This window comes from Acomys russatus, chromosome 15 (genome assembly GCF_903995435.1).
Source record: "Acomys russatus chromosome 15, mAcoRus1.1, whole genome shotgun sequence".
Classification (NCBI taxonomy): Eukaryota; Metazoa; Chordata; class Mammalia; order Rodentia; family Muridae; genus Acomys; species Acomys russatus.
The window spans coordinates 19,680,887-19,695,231 of NC_067151.1; the positions used below are offsets into that span (position 1 = coordinate 19,680,887).

At 40.1% G+C, this 14,345-nt stretch overlaps 1 protein-coding gene across 4 annotated transcripts in view; it reads left to right on the plus strand.

Moving 5' to 3' along the window:
- Window positions 1-14,345, plus strand: part of Abhd18 (abhydrolase domain containing 18) — a 43,391-nt gene that overhangs the window by 17,516 nt on the left and 11,530 nt on the right. For 2 of the 4 annotated variants that reach the window (XM_051157096.1, XM_051157097.1), the window contains exons 5-7: window positions 9,631-9,709; window positions 9,814-9,911; window positions 12,256-12,273. In XM_051157096.1, coding sequence (XP_051013053.1) covers window positions 9,631-9,709; window positions 9,814-9,911; window positions 12,256-12,273 — 195 coding nt within the window. Of the gene's footprint in view, window positions 1-9,630; window positions 9,710-9,813; window positions 9,912-9,994; window positions 10,199-12,255; window positions 12,274-14,345 lie in introns of those variants that run through there. The other 2 variants (XM_051157099.1, XM_051157098.1) reach the window with 2 other exon arrangements.

The following is a 14,345-nucleotide window of genomic DNA, read 5'->3' on the forward strand; positions in this document are numbered from 1 at the left end:
TTATTTCATGGTTTGCCACATGCAGCTTGTCCTTCTGATTGTTCACTTTACTCGGGTGACTCCTCTCAACCCTCAGAGTATAAATTGCCTGTTGTATGAGCCTTTAGTCCATCTCAGTTTTAGGCCCTCTCTCCCAGGCTCAAACTTCCTATAAGAGCAGTAAACATACCTCTAATCTCTTGTTCTCAATCTGACTTTTTCAAGATAAGATCTCTCACTGGACCCAGCCAAATCACAATTTTGGCTAGTTTGGCTGGTAACAAGCCCTAGCAATCCTCCTGTCTCTACATCCCAAATGCTGATATTACTGGAGTACATAAGTCAACCTATGGCTCTTACATGATGTTGGGGTTCAAACACAAGTCCTCCCACCAAGGCATTTCCCAGTCTCTCTCTCCTATCTATCTGTCTGTCTGTCTATCTGTCTATCTATCTTTATTTTATTTATGCATTTTGTGGGAGTTGTGTTAGTTTTGGTACAGGGCCTCTATGTAGTCTTGGCTGTCATGAATTCATCATGCAGACCATGCTGGACTGAAACTCACAAAGATCTATCTACCTCTGCCTCCTAATGCTGGGGGTCATGATTTCTGCTTCTGATGGGTGGCACATGCCCTTAATCCCAGAAGTTAGGCAGAAACAGGTGGATCTTTGAGTTCAAGGCCACCCTGGCCTACATACATGGGGAGTCCAGGCCAGCCCATCTACACAGTGAAACACTGTCTCAAAACAAACAAAAAAGATTTTGCATGAAGTAGCAGTGGTAAGGCATCATTCTGTAGTAGAACCATGCTTAAGCTATGTAACTGAGTTTCAGTAAGTTAGTTCAGTAAAATAACCCAGTAAATTAGCCTATTAAAAAAACAAAAAACTGAGACCTGGCTGGGCAGTGGTGGCACATGTCTTTAATTGTGGATGTCTGAGTTTCAGGCTTGGTCTACACAGGGAGTTCCAGGGCAACCAGAGCTACACGGAGAAACCCAGTCTCAAAAGCAAAACAAACAAAACAACAGCAACAAAAAACCCACGGCTGGGAGACAATATAACAGTATTTACCTGTTGTAGTTAGCACTATTTATTTGCTTTAAGACATTATTTTAAATTTTATTTACTTATTTTATATGTGTGAATGTTTTACTTGCATGTATGTCTGCATCATGTGTGTGTCTGTTACCTAAGAGGGCAAAAGAAGGTGTTAGATCCTGGGACTGGAGTTGCAGGTGGTTGTGTCTCCCATGTGGGTGCTGAGAATTGAGCTTGGGTTCTTTAGAAGAGAACCTGGTGCTCTAAACTAAACTCTTAAGCTGTGCTTCCAGGCTGCCGCCTCCTCCTCCTCCTCTTCTTTTTCCTCCTCCTCTTCCTCCTCCTCCTCCTGTTAAAAATAAAATCCAAGCAGTGTGTGTAGAGCCAAGAACAAGGACTTTGGCATTAAACAGATCTGGACTGAACTCTGGCCCCACTACTTATTAATCCAGTCACCTTAGAGACAGATAGTTCTCTGAACCATAGATTATAAAATAGGGATAGCAACCTTTCATGTCTTGTGGTTGTTCAAAGGGCTAAGTGAAATGAGGAATGAAAGTCATATTCAGTGACAAGAAAAGGCACTAAATAAATATGTAGTTCTTTAGACCGCATATTGATGGTGTATGTGAAAAATTGCTATTTCTGCATTCTGTAGTTATACTCCCTGGATCTAGGTGCTCTGGTAGATTCTCAGCTCCAGCTAAAAAACTGTATAGGTATTAGCTTAAAGAGAAGGGGAAGTAGCTGGGCATGGTGGCGCACGCCTGTAATCCCAGCATTAGGGAGACCGAGGCAGGCAGATCTCTGTGAGTTTGAGGCCAGGTCTACAAATCCAGTGCAGGACAACCAGGCCTGTTACACAGACAAACCCTATCTCGAAAAGCCAAAAGAAAAATAGAAAAAGGAAAGGGAGAGCTTGGCTAGAGGGCATAGTTAACATGGCTCAAGGAAAGAAATAATCTAATTTCAACATTTATTAGAAGTTAAGGTAGTTCTTCCTCATTAGGGAAACAACCAACTTTTAACACAGCAATATCACTTATTTTTTTTATGTTTTCAAAGTTTGAGACACAGTCATTATATAGCCCAGGCTAGCCTCATGCAGTGGCATAATCTTAAAGCATCATTTATTTTGATGAATAGAAATTCCCAGCCGGGCGGTGGTGGCACACACCTTTAATCCCAGCACTCAGGAGGCAGAGGCAGGCGGATCGCTGTAAGTTCGAGGCCAGCATGGTCTACAAAGTTAGTCCAGGACAGCCAAGGCTACACAGAGAAACCCTGTCTCGAAAAACAAACAAACAAAAAAAAGGAATTCTCAACTGATACATGTTGACTAGTTTTCTGCTCTTTACTCATCTGGTTGGAGGAGCAGGGTCACAGTAGCTCATGTCATTGCATTAAGATATAACAAAATACAAATAAGAGAAAGGAAAAGTATTAATAATTCCAACACGAAGAGGTCATTGCTACCTTATATATATATGATCATCTTTTCCCCTCGGTATTTGCATGTAAGACTGCTTATTTTCTTTTTGGCCTAACTAATAAGTGACTGGGTAGTCTGCTATCATTTTAATAGCCGACTGGCATTCCCTTTTGTGGCTCTACCACAATCTCCTAATTCTCCAAGGCACATTCTTAAATTGCATGTTTTATTCATTTAAGTAACCTAATTCTTTCATGCATCTTTTACCTGTCTATTAATTTCTGAGTTTCTTGCTTGTTTGTTTGTTGTTTTGTTTTGTTTGAGACAGCATCTATTTTCTGTTTCTGGATTTGTTTTTTGTGGTGTTTGGTTGGTTGGTTGGTTGGTTGGTTGGTTTTGCTTTGCTTTTGGTTTTTGAGACAGGGTTTCTCTGTGTAGCCCTGGCTGTCCTGGAACTCACTTTTAAGACTAGGCTTATCAGACAGATATCCACCTGCCTCTGCCTCCCAAATGCTGTGATTAAAGGTGTGCAGCACCACACCTGGCACAAATTTCTAGGTTTGTAAGATTACACAGATTCACCAGGCAGTGTTGGTGCACGCCTTTATTCCCAGCATTTGGGAGGCAGAGGCAGGTGGATATCTGTGAGTTCGAGGCCAGCCTGGTCTACAAAGCAAGTCCAGGACACCAAGGATACACAGAGAAATCCTGTCTCGAAAAACAAAAAACAAACAAACAACAACAACAAAAAGATTAAACAGATTCAAAACTTTTAATTATATTGTTATGTAAGTAGACATGTTAATTATTATATTAGAATCCACAAGAAAAAACACTTTGTGTCCTCTTGTCACTTGGTTCATTACCTGTGATTCTGTCTCCTTGATTTTGTGCTTTTACTATGGCTGATTTAAAAACAAAACCAAAACAAACAAAAAACATGAGACAGGGCTGGACAGGTCAGTCATTAAGGGCACTGGCTGCTTTTCCAAAGGAAGTTGAGTTCAATTTCCAGCAGCCACATGATTTCTTCTTCTCTTCCTCTTCCTCCTCCTCCTCCTCCTTCTTTCCTTACAGGTTAAAATTGTGTTAGAGTCCATCATAATGACAGCTCTAAATTAATAGACGTAATGCTAATCGTTTATACATTGCTTTGCTTTGTTTGATCTGCTGAGACACATGTTGCTACTTCAGCAGCTTCTTGTCTTTTAGTCTCCTCTGTCTTTTAGTCTCCTCTCTCTTTACTGAGTTGGGATGTAGCTTGCTGTTCTGTGCAAGTCCCTCTATCTGTTATCAGGAATCAAACAGTGCAAATGGCAGGCTTACAGCTTGAATTTCCAAAGAACCATTCAGAACCAGAAAGGAGTTCTAAGGGAAAGGAAAAATCATTACTCATTTCATGTGACAGAATGTAGGCTTCCCTGCTTAGCTTCCTGCTAGCTTCCAAAGCATCACTAGGGCCAGGTGTGGTGGCTCGTGCCTTTAATACCAGCTCTCAGCAAGAGAGGCCTTGCTGATCTGTCTAGTGAAATCCAGGCTAGCCAAGGTTACACAAAGACCCTATCTCAAGACAAACTAGAAAACCTAGCAGTGTTTGCCTCTGAAATACACTTTTGAATTTGAAACTCAAAAGTATTCCTTTCAGCCTTCTTAACTAGTCATTAAGAAAAGTGGTGGCCCAGGGACAGCAGTGTTAAAGGCAAACTACTGAAGAGATTTAAAGGCAATATTTATAGGTTACTGGCATAAAATGTCTTGCCTTTATCCTATCTTGGGGTATCTGTATGTGTTATTTAATAAAGGCATTTGCAGAGAGGAAGTGGGGAAACAATGTGATGAGTACAGGGTACAAGACAAAATAAATCAAGTAAAAGGAAGTTGGAGTGAAGGGTGGAGACAGGTTCTGTGCCACTGGGGCTTTAATCCCACAGTTTGGAAAGCTAAGGCAAAAGGATCAGGAGATTGGGTTTAGCCTGAGCTATATATGGAGACTTTATCTCATAGAGAGAAACAAAACAAAAGTCGGAAAGGGGGGAAAAACACAAGATAAAAAGAGTGCTTCTGTGAACTACAGATGTCATGTTCTGATTATACATATTCACCAAGCACACATTAAATTGCTGCTGCCCTTCTTTCTCCCTGTTTCTCTTCATATACTTCTGAAACTTAGACTATGGAAAGTCACTGTTTATATTCTAGAACTGTAAAAGGCCATATAACTTAGTATTTAAGAGCTCAAAAGTTAGAATTCCAGCTCCACTATTTCTAGATTTACAACTTTATACAATTCACTTAATTTTTCTGTATTTCAATGTCCTCATCTGTAAAGTAAGAAAAATAATGCTACATACTAAATAAGATGATTTTTTTTTTTTAAAGTTAATTATTTCCCCTGAGGCGTACAGAACACTGTGCCCAATCACCTCTTTGGACACACTATGTGTACAGATAGGCAGGCACACATACATAGTCACAAAAATAATAATTTTTAAAAGAAGAAATAAAATATATCTAATTAGCTGGACATGGTTAATGTATGCTTGTAATCACAATACTTGTTTGTGTAGTTTGTTTTTTGTTTCTGTGATGACATAGGGTCTCTTACTATGTAGCCCTTAATCTGGCCTGAAGCTTACCATGTGAACAAGGCTAGCCTTGAACTTGTCATCCTCCTGCCTCTTTTAAGACCTGGGGCCACAAGCATGCACTACTGTACTGACTTAAGCCCCGATTTGGGAGAAAGAGGAAGGAGGATGACAAGTTTTCAGGCTAATGTAGGCTACATAGTGAGACCAGATCTCAAACAAACAAAGAATTGGAACAACAATAATCCAAAGTAAGGATATGAAAGATGTTTTAAATTTAAAAAAAGTAAAACAAATGAAAAGCTTTCTATGCTGTTTTTCTAGAGCTCTTCTTAAAAATGTTTGTATGTGCATACATGTGGAGGTCAAATGACAACTGTTCTCTCCTACCATGTGGGATGCAGAACTCAATCACAGGTCACTGGCTTGACAGCAAGCACTTCTACTTGCTGAGGCTATCTCACCAAACTTGCAGGACATTTTTAAGTTTGCAACTTAACTCTTCTTTCTTGTGTATGTGTTGGTGGGGAGTCATGTATGTGGATCCACATGCAGGTGGTGGCTGTAGGCCAACCTCCCATGTTGTTTTGCATAGATTATCCATCTTTTTCTTAAAATACAATCTTGAGGGACCTAGAGCTTACAGATTAGACTAGGTTAGCTGGGCAGCAAGCCTCAAGGATCTGCCTATCTCTGCTATTTCCCCAGCGTTGCACTCACAAGTGAATACCACACTTGGCCTGCCTGCCTCTTTCTTTCTTTCTTTCTCTCTCTCTCTCTCTCTCTCTCTCTCTCTCTCTCTCTCTCTCTCTCTCTCTCTCTCTCTCTCTCTCTCTTTCTGTCTGACGTATCCCAGCTGGCCTCAGACTTGCTGTGTAGCTGAGGATAACTTTGAACTTGTAACTCCTGCCTCTAGCTCCTGAATGCTAGGATTACAGGAGTGTACTACTATGGCTAGTTTTATGTTCTGCTGGGGATTGAGCCCAGGCCGCTTGCGTGTGAGGCAAGCTCTCCACCACTGAGCCACAGCCTCAGATCTTTACATGGGTAGAACTAAGAGCATAGTGCGTGCTTGCATCTTGTCTACTTGGCTACTACTCTAGCTCTTCAACTGGAAGCCTCCCTCACATTACTAGCTGAGCCATTGACCACTCCTTTTTTGTTTTTTCTTTTTCTCCTAGAAATGCTTATACATTGGGGAGTGTTCTAGGTTTTGTTTTGTTTTGTTGTAGGGGTAAAAATTAGGAGAACTCCTAATATATCTTTTAGTTGTCATGATATGTGCATGATGCATACATATATACATACATATGGATATATATATGTATTTATTTCATTATATATATATATATATATATAAGTTACTCATTTCAAACATATAATTTAACAATTGTAACTTCTAAGCCATACATCTATCTTACTGAAATTTTAAAAATCATTTTGTTGGCTGGTTGTGGTGTATGTCTTTAATTCCAGTACTTGGGAGGCAGAGGTAAGAGTATCTTATTGAGTTCAAAGCTAGCCTGGTCTATGTAGTGAGTTCCAAAACAGCCACGGCTATAGAGAAACCCTGTGGGTTTTTTATTTGTTTGTTTGTTTGCTTATTTGTTTTTAAATCCTTTTATTCTAATTTATTTTATCAACTTTCCTCTGCCATTAGTTTCTGTTGACAAACTCTACTATTCCACAGATACCTTTTCCTCTGAGTGTGATACTCATTAAAGGAGGGTTGCTTAGTGTGGATGGATAGATAGATGATTGATAGATAGATAGATAGATAGATAGATAGATAGATAGATGCTTGGCTTACATTTCTTCAGTAAGTTTTACTTCTCCTGAATGGCGAGGTTGACCTTAAGATTTGTATGATATCTGGTAAAGTCATTTTTACTAAGTACAGGTGGCTGAGTCAGGGAAGCTCCCTACCCCGTTACAAGAATAAGCAAGAGTTGATTCTAGACACAAAAAAGTCCATCTTAGGACGCCTGCTTTCCCTATATAGATGGTTAGATTCCTTTCTATCCTTAATTAATTTACAGTACTAAGATTGAACCTGGGGCCTTGCACATGCCAGGCAAGCAAATGGCCTACTATATCTTCAGTTTCTTCCTTTTTAAAAAGAATTTTTGCGTGTGTCTATGTATTTGTGAGAGTGTAGGCCATGTGTTTGTAGGTGCTCATGGAGGCCAGAAGAGGTTTTCAGATCCCCTGGAGCTGGAGTTCCTGATGTTTGTGAGCCATCCACTACCCAATCCAATGTATATGCTTGCTGAAAAAGCGGGAAGTGCCCTTAACTGCTGAGCCAGCTCTCTCGTTTCTTTCTTTCTTTCTTTCTTTCTTTCTTTCTTTCTTTTTTTTTTTTTTAAGTATGCATGCCTGCGTGGTGTGTATGTGTGTATTTAATATATAAATATACGTTTTTTTGTGTGGGACTTGGGATTGAACCTAGGACCTTGCTCATGCTAAACAGGTGTGTAGCTTATCTACTTTGTTAACTGTATCCCCAGCCACTGTTCAGTTTCTGTAGAGAAAAATCATTAATTTTTTTTCTGACAATAACACCATGCCACAATAAATAAATCTATGTCCAAACTGTGCCCAAAAATTGGCATAACTCCACTCCCATTTGTTGCTTTCCTCCCCATCTGTGGTATCATAGGTAATTTCCTTTTTTATTTTTTTATTTTTATTTTATTAATTTATTCAGATTACAACTCAACTGTTATCCCATCACTTGTATCCTCCCATTCCTCCCTCCCTCCAGCTTTCGCCCTATTCCCCTCCCCAAGGTCTATGACCGAGGGGGACTTCCTCCCCCACTATATGGTCATAGGCTATCAAGTCTCATCTTGGTAGCCTGCTTATTCTTTCTTTGAGTGCCACCAGGTCTCCTCACCAAGGGGAAGTGATCAAATATGGGGCACCAGAGTTCATGTCAAAGTCAGTCCCCACTCTCCACATAACTGTGGAGACTGTCCTGTCCATTGGGTAGAGCAGAGTAGGGATTCAGTGTTTACTATTGTATTGTCCTTGGTTAGTGCAATAGTTTGAGCAGAACCCCCGGGCCCTGATCCACCCATCACAATGTTCTTTTGTAGGTTTCTAGGACCCTCTGGGTCCTTCTATTTCCCCGTCTCCTATATTTCTCTTACCTAGAGTCTCAGCAGGGTATCCTCACATCTATCCCAATCTCCTGGAATTAAACACCACCAAACCAAATAACCCAATTGAGAAATGGGGCTCAGAACTAAACAGAGAATTCTCAACAGAGGAATAGCGAGTGGCTGAGAAACACTTAAAGAAATGCTCAACATCTTTAGTCATCAGAGAAATGCAAACCAAAACGACTCTGAGATTCCATCTTACACCCATCAGCATGGCTAAGATCAAAAATTCAAGTGACACCACATGCTGGCGAGGATGTGGGGAGAGAGGAACACTCCTTCATTGCTGGTGGGAATGCAAACTAGTACAGCCACTTTGGAAATCTATCTGGTGCTTTCTCAGAAAACTGGGACTAGGGCTTCCTCAAGACCCAGCTATTCCACTCCTTGGAATATACCCAGAAAATGCTCCACCACACAACAAGGACATATGCTCAACCATGTTCATAGCAGCCTTATTCATAATATCCAGAAACTACCTGGAAACAACCTAAATGTCCCTTAGTTGAAGAATGGATAAAGAAACTGTGGTACATTTACACTACGGAACACTACTCAGCTATTAAAAACAAGGAAATCCCAAAATTTGTAGACAAATAGATGGAACTAGAAATGATCATACTGAGTGAGTTAACCCAGAAGCAGAAAGACTCACATGGTATATATCACTTATAATTGGACACTTGCCCAAAAGGCACGTCCCTGAAAGTCTTCACTTACCAGAAAATTGGGATAGATGTGAATTTCCTTTTTTTTTTTAATTGTTAGTTTTTTATTCTTTTACAGTTGCATTCATAAACATAGTAGCATTGCAACATTTATCCCCCAATATTCTCATTCCTTTCTCTATCCCAGAAAATTCCTAATTTTCCCAAGTCTTCTCCTGCTTTCATGGTTTTTGTTCCTAAGAGAAAGTAGGTTTATAATATCGTTATAACTTTTGGGCACATAGTTAGAAACTGACTGTCAAAACTCCAAATATTTTGTTTAAGATAGTTAAATTATAGGCCAGCAAGATGGCTGAATGGATAGAGACACTGTTAAGGCTGACAAACAGTATTCAATTCCTAGGCCACACATGGTGGAAGAAAAGAACTCCTAAGTAAGTTCATAGATGTAAATCAATTGGCCCATCCTTTTAGAGAAAGAGAGAATGACCTTAATTATAATGCTTTTTAAATTGAAAGTTTAGATCTGGGCATGGTGACTCACACCTGTAATCCTAGCACTCAGGATGCTAGGATAGGAGGGCCACAATGTGAGGCCAGCCTGAGCTACATAGTAAGTTTCAGGGCAGCCTGAGTTATGTAATGGCAAGACTCTCTCCATGAATTCATTAAACATATAAATAATTAAAGCATGCATGAATATATACATATATATATAGTAGCTAATTGTTTTTAAGTAATTTTATTTTTTTTTATAGGTTCCAGTTTATCGTGCCTAAGGAATGGAATGGCAGATACAGACCTGTGTGCATTCATCTGGCTGGAACAGGAGACCATGTAAGACTTGTGACGTCATAGCACTTCCATCCTAGAGAATCCTTAGCCCTTCTCCTCAGCACTTGCCCACTGTGTTCTAAGTTTGTCTTCCGTTCTTTCCTTAGCATTACTGGAGGCGTAGAACTCTCATGGCCCGTCCTATGATTAAGGAGGCCAGAATGGCTTCATTATTGCTAGAAAACCCTTATTATATCCTTTTGTGGTACCTAAAGTTTCTTTCTCTTGTTACATGTTCACTCTTTAAAACAATTATCAGTAGTAACTTTTTAAAAAGATTTATTTTATTTTATTTTATGTGCATGGTGTTTTGCCTGCATATGCATCTGTGTACCATATGTGTGCTTGGTGTTTGTGGAGGCAAGAAGGCATCAGATCCCTGGACTGGTGTTACAGTTGTGGGCTGCCATGTGGTGCTGGGAATTGAACCCAGGTACCCTGGAAGAACATCCAGTGCTCTCAACCACTGAGCCGTCTCTCCATCCCCCTATGGTAACTAACTTTTCAAAACTAGTTAAATCCAAGTATCAGTTCAGAAAATAATTAAAAAGCAAGGATGAAAAAGAATGAAAGATTAATTTACCCCTCTTAAAAGAAAATGTAGTAGAAAGTAGCAACAGAAGGATCAAGAGTTCAAGACCAGCTTTAGATACATAACAAGTTTGAGGCCAGCCTGAGCTACAAGAAATCCTGACTCAAAAACCCCCACCACCAACAACAAACATAAAGGCCAGGTGTAGTGGTGCACACCTTTAATCCCAGCACACAAGAGGCAGAGTGTGCCATATATGGTGGCACATTCCTATAATCCTAGGTGCTCAGGAGGTTGAGGCAGGAAGGTTGTGAGGACAGCCAGCTTAGGATGCATAGTGAAACTAATATAAATATTTTAATCAGTTGGTCCTCTTATTTCTTGAGGTTCTTATGTTGAGCTTAATAAGTCAAATGTTAGCTATTAAAGAAATGTTTGTTTTTGAAATGCATTTATAGTAAAGGTGGAAGTTTAGAAGGATACTTAGTTTTCAAGATGACATCAGACTATTCACAGAAGAAGAAAAGAAACTGATGCACATTTCTGCTAATAAGAGAAATATAAATAAAGTTCATCGGTTACCAGTGTTTCTTAAGTAACAAGCACAATATTAGGAAAGCTACTATGAAAGGGAAACTTACTACAAATGATTGAAAATCAGTTCAGCTTAATACAAAAGCAAAATTAACATATGTATCCGGAGTCTTATATCCTAATTTCACACCTGCCTGGGGAGATAGGTGGATAGTGAGGTGCCTGCACAGAGACTGAGAGCCTAAGTTCAGATCCCTAGAACTCACCAAAGAGCCATAACCCTAGTGCTAGGGAGGCAGAGACAAATGGATTCCTGGAGCTCATTGGCCAAGGTGTTTGATAAAGATGCCAGTGTGGACCTCTGGCCTCTTGACAGAGCCATGTGACATCTGGGCAAGGATGTGGCTCGATGACAGAGTGGCCTAGCATGTATGAGCTCACACAGCCAGACATGGTGGAGCATGCCTTACCCCCAGCACTCAGCGAGGCAGAGACAGGCGATTTCTGTGAGTTCCACGCCAGCCTGGTCTGACCTCCCAGGCTACACAGAGAAAACCTGTTTGGAAAAAGGGAGGACAGAGAGAGAGGAGGGGGTGGGGGAGAGAGAGAGAGCACGCATGCTGCATAAGCTCTACTTAGATGAGACAATAGAAATAAATGTGCACCACAAAGAAACTACTGAGTGACCTGGCGTATAACACTAGAGTGCACACAGTTGGTTGTGCTGTGTATTGATTCTGCAGTTTTGACCTCAGACCTGCCCCTTAACCTTTTTGTATCTGTTTTCTCATTTATACTTGAGAATAGTTTCTTAGGTAATAAAAAATACTAAATATTCAGCTTAGAATAGAATTTGGTAAATATTAAGCATTTTTTAAGTTTAAATAAAAGCTTAGCATCATGTGTGAAAGATTTTATGATGTAAAAATGGGACATTAAATCATCTTGTCTCAGTGGAAGAACAAATGCACAAGGCCCTGAGGAAATCCTTGGCACCAAAAGCAAGACAGAAACAAAACAAGCCATGTAGGATGGAAAAGGGGGGGAAACTATACATAAGAGGAAACACTGGGAATAATTTTTTAAATGTTAATGTTGATGTCTGAATAGAAAGTAGTTTTGAATCCTTTTCTATATTTCCTAGATTTCTAAAATAAACATTTAAATACATTTTATCAATAAATTTCATTTTAAATCTAAATTGAAGATTGTCCAACCTTGTAAGTATGCTGGGTATATTAGTTTATATATTTCAAGTAGTGAATTATTTAGTTTGTGATTATATCTCACTAAAGCTATATAAATTAAATGAAAATTAATTAAGAAATCTGCGGACTTCTAACAGCTTTTGAAGTAACTAGAAAGTAGGTACTTGGGAGTTATATTCCAATTTAACTGTTTTGCTTAAGTAATATATTCTGAGATGAGTATGTTTAATTATTTTACAACTTTCTCTTTGACCCATCTCCTCAAATGGCTGCAGGAAGCCCAAGGACCAAGTGTAAGTATCTATCACCTTTGTTGTCTTCATTTTTGTAGTCTTCAGGACAAGAGTAAAGTGGTAGTCGTCAGTTAGCTGTTTTCTTAGTTGGCTTGTTAAACTTAGTAAGGATATGAACTATAAGCCGGGCATAGTGGCGCACGCCTTTAATCCCAGCACTCGGGAGGCAGAGGCAGGCGGATCTCTGTGAGTTCGAGGCTAGCCTGGTCTACAAAGTGAGTCCAGGACAGCTAAGGCTAACACAGAGAGACCCTGTCTCAAAAAACAAAACAAAACAAAACAAAGAGAATATGAACTTTAATTCTTTGTTTGCTTATTTTTCCAAGACAGAGTTTCTCTGTGTAGCCCTGGCTATCCTGGCACTTGCTCTGTAGACCAGGTTAGCCTCTAACTGACAAGGATCCAACTGCCTCTGCCTCCCAAGTGCTGGGATTAAAGGTGTGGGCTACCACTTACTTTAAATCTTATTTTAACATTTTTACATTTATTTGTGATACCATACCTGAACAAAAGATAAAACTTTGTCATATATGTGTGTGTGTGTGTGTGTGTGCGTGTGTGTGTGTGTGTGTGTGTGTGTGTGTGTGTGTGTGTGTGTGTGTTCTGACCGCATGTATGCCTGCACACCAGAAGAGGGTACCAGATCTCATTAGAGGTGGTTATGAGTCATGATGTAGTTGCTGGGAATTGAACTCAGGAAGAGAAGCCATTGTGCTCATCCCCTGAGCCATCTCTCCAGTCCTTAAATATATTTTTAAATTACTGCATATGTACATGTGAATGTAGGTGCCCATAGAATCCAGAAGGCGAACTCTGGATCCCCTGGAGCTGTGCTTACAGGTGGTTGTGAGCCACCTAATGTGGGTGCTGGGAGTCAAGTCCAGGTTCTATGCAATAGCAATATGAGCTCTTAACCTCTGATCTCTTTTCTTGGCCCCAAACTTTGCCCTTCCTATAGTATTTTTATATTTCCAAAGTCTTGGAAGGTGTGTGATGGAAAATTGGTCAGAAAAACATTTGGAGGAAAAGTACAATGAGTGATTTCTCCAAATGGGCAAAGGATTTTAAGATATTTGTCTCTCAACTGTTCACCAAAACGTGACTTTGCCTAAGAAAAAATTCATTAATCCAGTTGATAAGGTGGCCTGTTCTGTGGACAGTCTGCCTCCTTTTCTAGCCATTCCTTCCCTGTGTTTGCCCAGTAGATTTACCAACAAAATGGCCACAGTGGCAGAGTGGAGGTTATGAATTGGCTGGATAACATGGACTTTCACTCACCAAGGCTGACCTGGTTATAGCTGCTGCTGAGTGCCAGATCTGCCAATACTGTGCCCCAGTATGGCACCATTCTCCTGGGTGACCGGACAGAAACCTGTTAATAGACTGAATACATTGGTCTTTCCTTCGTGGAAAGAGGAAAGCTTTGTCCTTATTGGGATACTGTTGGAATCAAACAAATAAGACTTATCTAAAGTACTGCCGTTTTTGTTTTCCGACTTCATTTTGATCATAAGATGATCAAGTTCCCAGGTTCTAGGGGAGCTTTCCTGATGGCTAGCCAATTAATTTCCTCCTTTTTCTTTGTCAGTGCCCCAAAACATAAGGATTGTTTCTAACCATGAAAGAATAAATGATTCTGATTGATGGGAAATTATGGCTGTAACTTGGCACAGATATTTGTGGATTTCATACTTAAAAGCTCTGTAACATTCTGACTTGGGGAGGAGGAGTCACAGTTCAGCTCCGAGTCTTTTCTGCTGCCCTGATCCATCAATAGTGGCCTGAATACAATAGATTTTTGTCATCTCCTTTAATACTTACTAAGATGAACGGTTGAGGATGCAGTCAGCTCTCAAGTCTGTCCCTGACTGGTCAGTTTCTGCTGCCTAATTCGGATGGAGATCTTGCTTTGCATGGACTATTGTGCCTGCTTGGGTTGTTTTGGATTTTCAGACCCTAACAATACTTATTCTGGTTGTGCATTTTCCTTTCTTGCACATAATGCTTCTGCCAAAACTACCATCCGTGACTTATCCAGAGTCACAATATTCCACACAGCACTGCATCTGACC